The 16,105-nt window shown below is 41.5% G+C and overlaps 1 protein-coding gene across 3 annotated transcripts in view; it reads left to right on the top strand.

Moving 5' to 3' along the window:
• Positions 1–16,105, top strand: part of pik3r3b (phosphoinositide-3-kinase, regulatory subunit 3b (gamma)) — a 727,809-nt gene that overhangs the window by 653,684 nt on the left and 58,020 nt on the right. Inside the window, exon 1 of one of the 3 annotated variants that reach the window (XM_068037089.1) lies at positions 14,221–15,013. The exons of the other annotated variants lie outside the window; for them this stretch is intronic. Within the exon in view, the coding sequence (XP_067893190.1) occupies positions 14,908–15,013 (106 nt within the window). The 5' untranslated portion in view covers positions 14,221–14,907. Of the gene's footprint in view, positions 1–14,220; positions 15,014–16,105 lie in introns of those variants that run through there. 3 annotated transcript variants of the gene reach the window in all.

Below are 16,105 nucleotides of genomic sequence, written 5' to 3'. Positions count from 1 at the left end.
CTGCTGTTCTGGCACATTGCTTGGGGAAGAGGAACATTTTATAAGCTCAAACACGATGACTGTTTTCATACTCAGTTGAAATATTTTTTGATGGTTTTAATTTTTTTTTAAGATGTCGATGCATGGAAACAGTTAATTTTGTTTAAAATCAAGAACAGTGAGTCTGACTCAACAAGAAAGAAACTTGGCAGAAGTGACATTCCAGAAAGAAAAATGGGCTTTGGGGCTGGACTGTATGTTAGTACTAGTGTTGATAAATGTGATATCAGCATTTACACTTGCAGACCAGTGGCACTGGCAGTGTACTTTATTCTCATTATTAGAGTTTAATTATTACATCAGTTTCACAAAGCAGACATTAAAAAGCTGTTCAATCAACTTTTTATGAATGCCAACTATTGCCAAGTATATTGAAGCATTAGTTTGTTATTGGGAAGGCCTTGCAAATGTTACTTTTTCAGTTCACTTGCTTCCTTCTTTCCCACCAGCACCCGTGCACCCCCCACCCCCCAACCCCTGCTCTTGTTCTGAAAACGGCACAGTTTCACGAGTCCTTCTGTGATTCCTTTCCCCTTCTCCCCCTTCTACTCTCCCTATTTTCTCCCCTCTCCTAAAAATGCTAACTAATATTAGTTTTTACTGTTGTGGGCACTGTCTGTCCTCAATATGTTGCTCAAGTGGTCAAATTTCATGAGTGATTTTAAACAGTGACTTCTGCTAGGCCTGAGATTTGACCATGAAGGATATCAGTACTGAGCCCACCTGAATATGTCCGTTGCTCCATGTTTACATTAAGTACACTTTCCAACATGGTCACTGGATAATGCTCAGGAGTAGGAACCCTGTATGTTTTTTCCTTCTCCTTAACCCAGAGGCACTGAGGACAATCGCAATGACCCCGTTTAGGTCACCTAACACAGCACAAACTGTGAATTGAACTTGGGCCCTTTCTGGAATGTGTGGTTGTTACACACTAGTATAATTACCAAATAAACCACTAAACAACTTGAGGCTTTAAAAAAATGACTATACTTTTATAGCATCTGTGCTGTGATGAGGCTTCTTTTTATGTAGTGACTTTTCTTTTAGTCGAGTAAAAATGTTATTGTATGACAGTTGGGAATATTTAGCAAATCTTCTGAGGATTCTGTTAAAGAAAGGTTGGAACGTAGAACAATCATCATCACTCGGGAAAAAGTACTGATCAAACTATTGGGATTAAAAGCAGACAAGTCCCCAGGGCCTGATGGCCTACATCCTAGGTTCTTAAAGGAAGTGGCAGCAGAGATAGTGGATCCATTGGTTATAATATTCCAAAATTCCCTGGATGCGGGAAAGGTTCCAGTGCATTGGAAAAATGCTAATATAATGCCCTTATTCAAAAAGGGAGGGAGGCAGAAAGTAGGAAACTATAGACCAGTTAGTTTAACATCTGTCATTGGGAAATTGTTAGAATCCATTATTAAGGAAGTAATAACAGGACATTTAGAAAGTCAAAACGCAATCCATCAGAGTTAGCATGGTTTTATGAAGGGTAAATCGTGTTTGACTAAGTTGCTAGAGTTCTTCAAAGAGGTAACAAGTAAAGTGGATAATGGGGATCCTGTAGATGTAGTATATCTGGACTACCAGAAGGCATTTGATAAGGTGTCGCACAAAAGGTTAATACACAAGGTAAGATCACATGAGGTTAGGGGCAATTTATTAGCTTGGATAGAGGATTGGCTAACCAACAGAAAACAGAGAGTCAGGATAAATGGGTCCTTTTCTGGTTGGCAAGATGTAACTAGTGGGGTGCCACAGGGTTCAGTCCTCGGGCCCCGACTATTTATAATCTATATTAATGACTTGGATGCAGGGATAGAAGGTCCTATAGCCAAATTTGCAGATGACACTAAAATAGGTGGGACAGTAAGTTGCAATAAAGAAATCAGAAATTTACAAATGGATATGGGTAGGTTAGGTGAATGGGCCAAAATTTGGCAGATGGAGTTTAACATGGATAAGTGTGAGGTTATCCATTTTGGTCGGAAGAATAGAAAGGCAAATTATTATCTAAATGGAGAGAAACTTCAGAGTGCTTCGGTGCAGAGGGATCTGGGTGCCCTCGTGCATGAATTGTAGAAAACTAGTATGCAGGTGCAGCAGGTAATAAGGAAGGCAAGTGGAATTTTGGCATTTATTGCTAAAGGAATAGAGTATAAAAGTAAGGAAGTGTTGCTGCAACTGTACAAGGCATTAGCGAGACCGCACCTGGAGTATTGCGTACAGTTTTGGTCCCCTTACTTCAAGAGAGATGTAGTTACATTGGAGGAAGTCCAGAGGAGGTTCAATAGATTGATTCCAGAGATGAGGGGTTTGTCTAATGAAGAGAGATTGAGCAGTTTAGGCCTTTACTCTCTAGAGTTTAGAAGAATGAGAGGAGATCTAATTGAGGTATATAAGATGATTAAGGGGATTGACAAAGTAGAGAGGATGTTTCCTCTGGTGGGGCAATCTAGAACAAGAGGTTTAGGATAAAGGGTAGCAGATTTAAAACAGAGATAAGGAGAAATTACTTCTCTCAAAGGGTCGTGAGTTTGTGGAATTCACTACCCCAGAGTGTGGTGGATGCCGGAACATTGAGTAAATTTAAGGAGGAGATGGACAGATTTTTAATTAGTAATGGGTTGAAGGGTTATGGAGAACGGGCAGGAAAGTGGAGTTGAGGCTGAGATGAGATCACCAGGATCGTATTGAATGGCAGAGCAGGCTCGAGGGGCTGAATTGCCTACTCCTGCTCCTAGTTCTTATGTTTTTATGATTTCGAGAATGTAATTGGTGTAGTTTTTTAATCCAGTGGTTAGTTATATAACAGTGTTATAATGGATACAAGACTGTTGCACTTCGAAAACACAGTACAATAAGTAAAGAAGTATTGGATATTTTTAAAAGGGACTTCTGTTTTTTTCCCCTGTCATCTCATTCTATTATAACCCCATTCCAGTGTAATAAGTGTCTGCTTTTATGTCAGCTTGGTTTAGTGGTATTTCTATTGCCTCTGAGTCAGAACATTGTGGGTCCGATTCTCGCTCCAAAACCTCAGCATCTAACCTAGGCTGACGCTTCTTTGCAATATTGAAGCTTTGAATAAGGCCCCATTCAGGTGAATATAAAAGGTCCCAAGGCACTGTTCAAAGAAGAGCATGGAATTGTCTTAGTGTCCTAGTTAACATTTATCCCTCAACCAATGTCACCAGAAAGACAAATTAACTGCTCATTTATCATAATATTGTTTGTGGAACTTTGCTGTGCACAGACTGGCTGCCATATCTACCTGTTGACTACTCTACTTAAGTAATTCAATGGTTCAAAGCACTGAGAAATACTGAGGAAGTGAAAGACGCTATATAAATTAAAGTAAGAATTTCACAAAATAGCTCCCCATTCTGTCTCAGGTCATGGATCGTGATAAGGAAAAGATGTCAACCACGAGGGCAATGCCTAGCATAAATGGAAGGTATAAACTCTGGAAAATGCATCCCTGCATAGACAAAAGTTATTAATCAATCAAGATTTGCTTTCATGGTTTAAGATGTCCTGCAAAACCTTCTTTGTCACTCTATAATTGAGGATATATATTAATAGGATGGACAGCAAAGTAGGTATGGCATGCTTAGTTGAATTACCTGTGGTTTACTAAAAGAGTTCCATTTACAAAAGATGCAAAATATTTGAAAACACTTACAATGAGTTGTTCTGTGAATATATTAACTGCATCTATACATGTGCGTATGTGACCTGATCAAATAGAGATTGATTGTGTGGTGCTGTGTGTAACGAGATGTTCATATAACTTAATACTTATACTGCTCATCATTCAATATGATGCCACATCATCCTGGTCCACAGAAAATGCTAGCACACCATCCTGATGCCATTTATTGCTGGGATCAATCACATGAAAATATACCATTTTTAACATTGATTTGATATACACATGTATTCCAGGTAATCAGTTTTGTAAGTCATCAAGGGATGCTGTTGTATCTCACTATTCTCGGGTTTTAGTAGAGTTAGCTAACAGGAAGAGGTTTTTATTTTGATCATTCCCTTCCAAATTATTACCTGTTATACGCAATACAGTATGTTTTATGTTGTATAAATGGATTATTGGCTGCCTGTTATGCATCCCAGCCCGTTTCCTTTCCTTTTTAAATGAATGAAATGGAAAATTGGGCAGCCAATCCAGAGCATCCCTCCTCGTTCTTCTTGAAAACTCTGCAGCTTTCGATGGAGTTAACCATACAATTCTTTATCACCACTCTTGACCCCTCCACTGGCTGTGTGCTGTGACTGTTTGTGTAATGTCCTGTCTTGAAATGAGCCATAACATCGTCTAGCTAAACCTATGAAAGAGCAAAGCTATTGGGGGGCAATATTATGCTGGTGGCGGGAGTCTCAATGTCGGGGCAAACAGACGCCGAGATCCCCACGTTGCCTCTTTTCCAGAAGCCCTGCCGAATTTAGTGCCAATCAGGCACTTAAGTGGACAGCGGCAGGCCTTCCATAGGATTTAGAACCCTGTCCCTGGGAGTCCTGGCCTTGCAGAACTGCCAGCCTATCAGAGGCCGGCAACTGCAGTGCCATTGCAGAGGCAGTGGCTGCTGCTGTAGCTGTACCTACCAAAGGTTGAGGAGCATTGCTGGAGCCGAGCCTCAGGTAGTTCAGGGCGGATAGGGTCTCGCGGCGTGGGGTCGCAGGAGAGGCGAGTGGGCAGCGAGGGCGGGGGGGTGGCCCTCAGCGGGGCCCCTCCCTCCTTCCTGATGCCGGGTCCTTCGTTCAGGCACTACGTACCTTTGAATGATTGACCCCTACCACCAAACCCTGAGCCAGGAAGCAGCCCACACGTTTTTTTTTTGTGCCATGCTTCCCGTGCGACGACAGGGCCGCCCGCCGCACGGTTAATTGCGGCTGCGGCAGGAAGAGGCCCTTATTACCTCGTTAAGGGCATCAATTGGCAGTGGGATGGGAAGGCCGTTCACAGGTCTTCCCACCCCAGACTAAATTTTGGCAGAGGTTAGATGGTGACAGGGTTCGCCTCCGCCATCTCTGCTGTAGCCTCACCAACTCCCTGTCAGGCTGAACCAGACTCCTTGCAACCTCAGCGTCCTGTTTCAGCCCAAGAAGCATTTCTGACCCCATATCTTCCCCTATCAAGGGCCATCTATTACGACCTCTATAACATTGTCCACTTCTGCCCCTACCTCACCCCATCTACCAGTGAAACTTGCCTTTGACACCTCCAGACTTGACTGTTCTAATGCTCACCTGGCTGACTTCCCTTAACGCATCCTCCATAAAATCCAGTTTATCCAATGTTCTGATGACCGTTTGATATCACACACCAAATCCCACACTCCTGCCAAAACTGTCCCACAATGACCAACATTGACTGCTGGTTGTCCAAAGTCTTAAATTTAAAATTTCTATTCTTGTTTTAATCCTCCGTAGCCTCACCCTTCCCTCTTTCTATCTCCTCCAGCCCTACAACCATCTGAACACTCCGTTCCTCTTGACCCGACCTCTCATGCATCTCCCCTTCTCTTTACCCTACCATTGGCAGCTGGGCCTTCAACCTAGTCACTGGAATTTGCTTTATCCACCTGTCTCTCATCCTTTAACACCCTCCTTAAAACTCTTCTTCTGACCATTCTTTTGATAACCCCTCCAAATCCCTCCCTTTTTGACTCAGTGCCTGTTTAGTTTGTCTCTGTAAAGCATCTTGGAACAATTTTCTACAATAAGGGTGCTATATAGTAGTAGTAGTGGTGATGGTGCTGGATGTAATCTAAACATGGGTCTAGGTGATGACCATAAACCATTTAAGTGTCATTCTGAGTGTCTTCCAAACAACCTGAGATTAGTTTACTGCTTTGTTATTGATCTAGGTATGTATTATTCCCACTGTAATGCAATTATAATTGGGGATTTCTTTTTAAAGAAACAATAAACCTTTTGGTATTTCTTCAACTAATTAATATTTTTTAAAATTCCAATCACCTTAAAAACCCTTTTAAAAAAAAAATAAAGTTCCATTTACTGTCTGCAAACGTTTGGTGTATTTTAGTTGCAATGTAATTTTCATAAGCTTACTAACAAAGGCAGTAATAGATTTTTGCAGTACAGTGCAGCTGGTGTTTTTATTTGTCCAAATTTGTGTTGAATTCTCTTACTTAGTTGAGCAGTGAAAAACAATATAGCCTCAGTTTTAACCTTGGGTTGCAAGCCAAAGCAGGCGGTAATCTGTCCAACCCCAGAGCGTGAAACTGAGGTGATTGTCACACCTGGCCTCATACAAACTGACTCCTACCTGAAGCCTACGGGAATGATATCAACTGCAGCGGGCGGGAGCAGGAATTAGGATGGGGACTAAAAGCTGACATGGACCCAAGGGAACAGTCCCAGGCATCAGGTTAGCGCAGGTAGGGTGGAGGGGTGTGTGTTTCAAACAGAATAATGTTGCTGGGAAGGAGAGGGAAGCCTGGGTCTGGAAGGCCCAAGATTCCTTACGGGCCCCAACCTCCTGTTCCTCCTAGTCCACAAGGAATGCTCACAGAAATTAAAAGCAATACTTACCTTAGCCCTTACTGGCCACTCTGTTGCTTCCCACCAGGCTTCACTGACAGTTTTGATACCTTGTGGGCCTCCCTATTTCTGGCATTAAAGTTACATTGTGGCGTTTATGACCTCATCAGGCTGCGATTTAAATGAGTGAAGTAGATATCTCCCATTCTTGACTTCTGCCTGTTTAAAAGGGCAGGGCTGGGAATGCATCAGGAAAGCGGCATGCTGCCCAGCCACCATTATAACAACCCACTCGGTTAAAGTTGGGCCTTATATTTTCCAGGCTGTCAGAGCTTACAGAGAGGGCACTGTCTCTTTCAGACCAAGCTAAGCACTTAAAATGTCTGCTATTACGCATTGTAATAGTTTCTTCTGCACCTATACACACCACATATAAATAATATGGTTTTTTTTAATGGTCTATATATAGTTCTCGTGAATGGCAGCTTTGAAAACACTGTTTTTTCATAGCACAATCCATCAATGCTATAGCATTAAAATGAGCCCACAAATCCATCTATCTGTAGCTTTCCTTGGTTCTGCAGGCAGTGGGGGGATGGGATTTTCCATATCGTTCAATGTATTCTATAACTGGCGAATTATAAACTGGGTGATATTAGGATTTTAATAGTTCCTCCCTGCCCCACACCACTGTCCTTGCTGTATTTTGTGTCAGATAGAATAAAGTGGAAGAGGAAGCCCCAAATGAGCCAGACTTGTGACTGTTAACCTTCAAATTTTAGGAGGAAGGGATTGAGTGGAAGGAGGAGGGAGAGAGATGAAGCATAGTAATTCCGCAGTTTCTTGTTGCACTATGGATAAGATTCTCTTCCCACAACACTGGCAACCTCAATTGCTAGTCTGGTGATCTTAGTTTGCTTGAAGAAAAAAAATCGCGAATAAATAATGGAAAAATAGATAAGGGTAAATTTTGTGCTGAATATTCATTATATGGTCCTAAATTTTCATTTTTCTTGCTCATATTTTTTTTACAATACATATAAGTGTGTATATATAAATGTTTTTCTATTTCTGTGTTCTCAACTATAATATTTGTTTGCCATACTCTCTCCTTTTGCATTTTCTTTAAATTGTATATAGGGATATATTTTTCAGATTCTGGAACAGGACAATTTGTAGAACCTGAACAATGGAATATTCTGTTAAAACAGAACTGGGAAAGGAGATAAGAATGAAAAATAAGGATGTAAACTTAAACAAAACATTAGTATATTTAAATAACTGGAAATGTGAAATGGAAAGGTAAATAAGAATTTAAAATAAACTGTAAATAAACATGGCATCCAACTGCTTCTAGAAGTCAAAGATCATGAATTATGCTCATTGTAGGAGAGTTTGCTGTTCTTTTGTGGTCCAACTTGTTGAGACCAATCTGAAAAGGTGATGCCTTTTTCTCCTTTCAATCTTCTCCTTTATGGCAGCACTCATGCTTACTGTGACCCAGTCAACCAAGAAAAGCCCTTCAGAGCAAGGCTGACAGAGGCAGAGAATGAGATACAAACCCCATTTACAGGGACTGAACTTTGGCACAAGGTGGCTTTTGTTTAATCAATCTTGTGTCGTCTTATAGCAATCATTTAACAGGCACCTAAGGGAAAATAGGCACAAGGTAATTTTTAGGAAGTGCCAGCAGTTTATTGTAGGATTTGACATTTCTCATCACATCCTGCAAATAATATCAGTATATTTTTGATAAATTAAGTCAATGTACTCTAGTTGACATTCAGACAAAATGTAGCTTTCTTTAGGCCTTCATTATTGCTGGATATGTCAAAACGGCAATATGCAAATTAAAAGGGGGTTTAAAATATGTTAATTTTCTAATCAGGGATATTCCAGGACAACAATTCAAAAAAGTTGCCAAATAATTCACTGCCAATCTGGGAGACAAATAAATATTTACCAGTTTTTAAGTACTAAGTCGGTTCTTTTTACATCCTCACAATTAGCTGCCCCGTGCTGAAGGTGTCTTTTCTGTGAATAATTATACAATTCAATTAATGATGGTGTCAACGTGTGAAGTCAAACAAGATAGGATTGAAATAAAATAGCTACACAGTTTTTCATGCCATCAGAATCATCTAACAAACTTTTTAATCAATGTACTTATGCGAAAGGATGGTTTTATACTCAGTTCTGTGGCAACACCTCCGCCGCTTTGATTAGATTAGATTAGAGATACAGCACTGAAACAGGCCCTTCGGCCCACCGAGTCTGTGCCGAACATCAACCACCCATTTATACTAATCCTACACTAATCCCATATTCCTACCAAACATCCCCACCTGTCCCTATATTTCCCTACCACCTACCTATACTAGTGACAATTTATAATGGCCAATTTACCTATCAACCTGCAAGTCTTTTGGCTTGTGGGAGGAAACCGGAGCACCCGGAGAAAACCCACGCAGACACAGGGAGAACTTACAAACTCCACACAGGCAGTACCCGGAATCGAACCCAGGTCCCTGGAGCTGTGAGGCTGCGGTGCTAACCACTGCGCCACTGTGCAATGGGACCGTACTTTAAATATAATAAATACTGTTCAGCATGAATGAGAATGTAATTCGCCGCGATCCTACCAGCTGTTCGCAATTTTTGGAATAACGTGCGGCACTCAGTGCCTTCACTTTCCCGTCAGTGGGTGGTGGGTGGTGCCACTGAGGCGAGAGTCCTCAGTGCCCGAAAAGGATAAGTTATGCCTTGTTATCTTGTTGAATTTGTTTCAACATTGGACATTGGCACTAAGGCCAATCTGCAGATGTGAGGGGAGGTTGGAACTCTGCACGTGTATACTGTTGGGGAGGAGGCAGTCTCTGCAAGTGAGTACTGTTTGTGGGGAGGAAGGGGGAAACTCTGCAGGTAGGTACTGTGGGTGGGGGGAGAAGGAGCTCTGCAAGTGAGTACTGTGGGGGGAGGGAGAACTCTGTAAGCGGGTACTGTGGGGGGGAGGGGAGCTCTGAAAGCGGGTACCGTGGGGGTAGGGGGAGCTCTGCAAGTGGGTACTGTTGGGGAGGGAAGGGGGAACTCTGCAAGCGGGTACTGTGGGGGGGGGGGAGGGGAGCTCTGAAAGCGGGTACTGGGGGACGGGGAGCTCTGCAAGCGGGTACTGTGGTGGGGGGGGTGTTGCGAGGGGAACTCTGCAAGTGGGTACTGTGGTGGTGGGGGGTGTTGCGGGGGGAACTCTGCAAGTGGGTACTGTGGGGGGGAGTGGGGGGAATGCTGTAAGTGGGTACTGTGGGGGGCCGGGGGGGGGGGATCTCCGCAAGTGGGTACTGTGGGAGAGGGAGCAGGGGGAACTCTGCAATCCAACATTGGGAGGCACTGCAAATGGTGTTGCCAATGCCACCCCCACCACGTGATGGGGGACTTGGCTACCGTCAATATACTAAGTGGGCGCCCACCGCGTAATCGTGCTGACGAAATTCACAGGTGGGACAGCTGACATTTTGTGCACCTGCCACCGCTCCTGGTGGCGTGATAACAAAATCCAGCACCACCCCCCGCCCCCCCCCCCCCCCCCATGTGAAGGAATTCTTAATTACCGTCAAAATTTAATCACGGCAAGAACATTTTGGAAGCTGGTTCCTGGCCATTGGCTTTTTTAAATTATTTTTTCTTGGGATATAGGCATCCTTGGAAAGATCAGCATTTTATTGCCCATCCCTAATTTCCCTTGAGAAAGTGGTGGTGAGCTGCCTTCTTAAACCGCTGCAGTCCATTTGGTGTAGGTATACCCACTAAAGTAATCTGAGATAGGTGCTACCATGCAGAATTTCTGTGCCTGTCCTCGATACAAGCACAAAAATGACAACTCTGAAGCAAAGTCCAGGCATACTAAGTTATAAATATTTAATACTTTTTAAAACATTTTTTCATGGACCAATATATTAATTAAATAACATTTGGAGTTGCTGGCTTCTGACAACAAAACCTGGCATGAGGACTGCTTCAGTAAATAAGCTACCTAGAGCTTCCTGATGACTCTTTAGGGAAGTATATTGCCTAGTGTATTACTGGACTATAAAAATGAGGAAGATCCCCAGTTTGATATTGAATTAGTTGATCTCATCCAGGGTAGCAGTGTGGCACAACGTCTGGTTTGTATCCCACTGGCGTGAGAGGGGAATGTGTCCCAAATCAGTAACCACTGGTTTATGCTAAAAAGTATGCCTATCTGAGGGCAGGATAAAGAATTGAGTTTGATGCCCCCAGGGGAAGTAAAAACCTGCTGGCACTTAAGAGCAGGAGCTTTGACAGTTTCTTTTCTTCCTCCTTAGTTCAGATGTACTGAGATTAGATTTATCAGCACAGATTGAATCTGGGACCTTCTGCTCTGTGTGGCTCATGACTGGGTGATGCACTTGCCTACTAGGCCAACAAGGGCATTCCATTACCTGAACTTTTGAATAGTTTTTGAAGAATCAAATGGGATTGAATTTGTGACTAATACTGAATTGCAGGCTTCTCACTTCATGTTACTTTATTTAGGATTGAGAAACCAAGGCATCATAGTCCAGAGCACCACCAAGGTTAGCAATTTGCTTGTAAGAGAACATTAGTTTAGCAGCAGAAATAAATGGGACGGCATTAAAGTAACCTGGAATGATAATTACTTTTAGAGGAAAACCATAGGGGGAAAGAGTATATAAATAGAACAGAAGCAAAATATTGAAACCTGTCAGAATTATACTGCCTGTATTACAATCAGCTCTGCTAAGAAAAAGAACAGAATGAAACTATAAATTACAATTTTCTTTCTTTGCTGCAGAAAAACGAAACCTAATTCATTCCTCTCAGTGGAGGTAGGACAGTGCTTGCAGCTGATAATAGCTTGGAATAAAAATGACTTGCTTGAAACGGTTGGTAGAATGTTGCATCAGGCGAGCAGAGCAGGTCACATTGCAACTAGGCATGACATCACCATGTTGGTTAAAGCTGGTGTGAAACTAAGTATGCAGTAGCGAGAACTAGGGATTTCCATAACTCCCTGAAGCAATTCAGGGCTAATGCAATGAGTACATCAGAGAAATCATATCGATCCCAGTTATTAACCCAACAGTGCAGCATTTTTGCATCCTCCTCAACACATATAAAATTAGTTTTCTTCATTGTCTCGTAGAATACTACAGATGAAGGCCTTTTTAAAAAAATACATGAAATAATAAGCTTTGCTTGGAGAATATATCTAGGTTGTTTGTGTCATCAACTGTTGCACCCAGACTGAATTGCCCTAATTATCTATAACCAATTATTTTTAAAATTAATTTACATTTTTATTTGTGCCAGTCTATTTACTAACAATCCCACTTCTAAATGATTATACAGAAATCATAGGTTGGCTTCGATTGGAACCTATGAAATTGGCATGCAGATAATTAGAAATGGGATATTGCTGCTCCGATGGCCTTCATTGAAGGTTTGTGTTGCAACAATTATATTTTATGAGGTCTAGAACGAGATGTACTTTAAAGCTCACAAGAACATGTTGGGTTTTATTTCAAACTCCATTTTAAACTTTGAGATATCAGACCCTTTATCTAAGAAAACCAATATTAAAAGGAAGTTGAAGAGTCCAAAGCTGTCTCAGCACTTCAAGTAACATTTCTGGGGGGAAAAGTAGATGCATTTCACAGTGAAGTAACTCAACGGGTCATTGATCCTTCCTGAACTGTTGTGCAGCGTGTAGTTATGGTATGCTTGTCAATGGAGCTAACAGTATCTAAAATGGCAGAGAATTTTGATTGCTGTGTTCATATAAGAAATACTGGTTTTGAAGAATTTAAGCAGTTCAAGATTGAGCAGACTATTTTCAAAGATGCTCTGCAAAAGATCATGATCTTCCATCAATCATTGTTCCAATTTGGATCATAGCCATTCTTCCTTCAGCTTGCAGGGAAGGACTCTGTAGGCTGCTGGATTTCTTTCCTAATGTTATTCCTGTAACTCACGAGCCACCATGCACAATTTTTAAGCCACAATGGATGGTGATCAGATACCCCACCTAGTGGATACACTGAGAAATATCAAACTTTAATTTGAGAATTAACTACCTCAGTTTCCAGTTAAGTTTGAATGTTAATGTTACAGATTGTACATAAAGTTTGTAGGAAAATTTAACCCAGTTTTAAGCTGTTTATGACCCACTTTAGGCTTAAACAAGTGAGTTTGGTTGATGAAAATCAATGTCTAAGTCCTGTTTGAAACCTAAACTCTCTTGGTCCATTATATGTATAGAGTTCAATCTGAAGTTTAGAACCATTGTTGCTTTAAAATCATCAATACCATGTGTAAGTTTTTTTTAAACTTGAAAAACTGCATATTTGTTTTATCTTTGGCTAAAAAGGGGGTTATTTTGCAGTTTTGACAATGCTGAACTGTATATCAAATACTAGTATAGCCTGGTTGTGATAAGTGGGCCTGCTGAAGAGATATATGACTTTAAAGGCTAAGTTCTCTTTTTGTTTTCAACTTTTAGCACACAGTCCCTGATAAGATGGCTGCTGTGAAATTTAACCAACTTCTTATTTCACTAGCTTGTAAACAGTTAAAAGTTTTTGCTGAACTATAGCTGCTTTCTTGGATTTTATTCGCAGATGTGAAATTTTGACTGCACAAAGCAAAGAATGGCAGCAATGCAAATCTAAATATAGATTAACATTGTACTGGAGGTATTTTGTTAAAGGAGCATGCTACTAGTGCTAGTGATCATTGTAGGATACTTTCAACAAGCAAACATAACAATTGTCTCTATCTGTAAACAATTTTTTCTTCACAAGAACTACTTAATGTACTGATTCTAGCTGAGATTTTTTTTCCTTGTATGGGTGGGGGAGATTAGATCAGTAACTAAAATTTAAAAGCTGATGCTCAGCTATGAGTACACATTATTTTATGTAATCTATTAATATGTCAGTAAAATACTTAGTATTTGATACTTTGTCTAGTGCTAAAATGGATTGGTCGGCTTCTCTGTTTTAACTGAAGCTCATGAATTGTTGAACTTCTAACAGTCAATAATATTTAAAATCTCTCATCTATTTATATCACGTATACCAGTTTCTGTAAAATGGATAGCTTACAAAACATCTTGGTCTGCAATAAATGGTTTAGTGTTTTCTATGGTGACTTCAGTGTACTTGTCTGGTAGAACAAAGGGTTAACAAAGGTTGGATTCTTTGGGGAGTTAAGGTCTTCTGCATATCTTAGCAGCCGATCTTGTGCTCACAGGCTTTGCAAGCAGCAAGGTTCTGGGTGTCTGAACAATCTGCAACATAAGCCATTGATTTTTGATCGTTTGGTTTGAAGTAATTGTCCGCTAAATGTGTATTCTTCCAGCACTCAAACAATGGCAGGAAACACAATTCAATGAGCACTAAAGGTGGGGGGGGGGGAAGGGCTTCAGTTTAGTCCTGCACTCAGCTTTTCAGCCATCTGTTGGTTCCCCCTTGCAGCTAAGCAGACAGATCAGTTGGCTGTTGTATTCCAGATCAGCCTTTGTCCCTCTTGGTAACTGCACAGCCAATCAGACTGCGCCTGTCAGGGGGTTGGCTCAGACTTGAGTTGGTGGTGGGGGGGAAGGGGGACTCGATCAGCCTGTGGAAAAACGGAGACAAAGACGCAGCTCCTGGTCTTATTCTGATTCGCGGTGTAATTGTGAGCTTTGCGTGCGGCGGCAGCAGCAGTGGCGGCGGAACGGCCTGTGACAGGCAGGCCCGGCCCGGGCTGTACCACCACCCGCTGCACTGAGAGACCGGGGGGGGGGGGAGATGGGAACTTAACTACATGTGCTTCATCTGCGTGTAAACATTCCTCTTTCAGAAAAAAAACCCGGTCGAACAGTTACAATAAACGGACGGCAGGGTTCGGACCTTTTGCATAGATTGTTTTGCAAGGAAAGCCGTCTGTCTGTTTTAAATGATTAAAGGATGGTGTTGACCCCCCCCCCGGCCGCAGTTGGTACCGCCCGCTGATGTGAAAGGTCACCGGTCAGTCAGCTCCCCTCCTCCCCCCAGCTCGAACATGAAGCCCAGGCTCTGCTTCAACTGAGCCCACAATCGTAGAGCTGGTTTCTACATTCATTCATTCATCCATCTATCTATCCCATGAGTGTTACAGCTTTTATTCTTGAACCAGGAGCCTTTAAAACTCAGCAGTGACAGCAACAAAAAGGTTTTTTTTTTGAAGAGCACATCTGAAGCAGGGATTCAGAAACACTAACGTCTCAGCTGTGTGATAGCATTTTATATTAGAGAAGAAAATATTAATACTGCGCAGACAATGTACAACACAGTTTGGAATATGGACAAATCTGATGCAGACTGGAGAGAAGTGATGATGCCCTATTCGACAGAGCTAATATTCTACATTGAAATGGATCCTCCAGGTAACACAAGTCTTCATATTTTACCTTGGTCTCTTTTTATCCTCTCATTCCTTAGCTACTTAAAGTCTGAGTTTGTACGGGTTTTCCCTCCCACCCCAACCCTTTGTTCCTTTTGTGTTTTCGCTGGTCTGTGCAGAGCCTTTGCAATTTCTGACCTATTGTTGGTCAGGCCTGATCCCCATTTACTGTTTTATTTCTTGGAAAAGCTTTTGGCATATTGGACTTTGAAATCATGGTTATGCTGACACTGTTTCTGAAATTCACAAATCCTTTGTGCATATTCATAGTGAAATTAATAAATCTGCTGTTTGAAACTTTACAAAGAAGGACTTCAATATTAAATTTGTTAGTCTGAATTCCCCTTGTGAAAGGGGAATATTTTGATTGCATTCTTACATTTTTTTTTACACTTTTAAGAAAAAACTTTTGAATAGTAAAACTGGTCTCTGTAGAATGCCAGCAGCCCTGTTGTCATAAGCAGGAGAGGGAAAGTTTTGCATGCAAGGGAGTTAATGTGAACAGCATAGGCAATAAGAGCAGCTTTGTAGGCCATATTAGCCTTGCAGATAGAATAAAAAGCAGTTGCTTCCTTGGACGCAAGCAGTATTTATAAAGTCTAACATTGCCCTACCTTTTTGGAGAGGAAATGGTACGGGGAAAATTGAGAGTCTAATATAATGCAGAGATTTGAAACATTTTGTGAAACTCTAATTATTGCATTCTTAGGGCATATTTAGAAAAAGTGCAAAATAATCATTGACCGTTTTAGTGGTGGTTTTTTGACAATACAACTGCATTTACAATGTCTCTGTTCACAGAAGTTCTTTAGTGAAATAGTATTCGATTTGTCTCAATTCTACTGTCAATATCCAGATGGGCTGGAATGGCATAATTGTGAAAGTTTTAAAGGGAATCTGGTCCTGTTGGAGTTAATAATGAAAGAGTAAAAGTTTCATAATGCTCCTTTTTAAAAAAAAACAGACTCCCAGCAGTTTAGGAGACAATGGAGAGAGTGAGGATCTAACCGTTTTCAGATAGGGATTGGTGGTGGGGGGTGGTGGGGGGGGGGGGGGAGGGGAGGAGCTTCTGCAG

The sequence above is a fragment of the Heterodontus francisci genome, chromosome 8 (assembly GCF_036365525.1).
Source record: "Heterodontus francisci isolate sHetFra1 chromosome 8, sHetFra1.hap1, whole genome shotgun sequence".
In the NCBI taxonomy this organism is placed as follows: Eukaryota; Metazoa; Chordata; class Chondrichthyes; order Heterodontiformes; family Heterodontidae; genus Heterodontus; species Heterodontus francisci.
The sequence above is the reverse complement of the archived record's forward strand: the minus strand, read 5'-3'. Positions and strand labels throughout refer to the sequence as shown.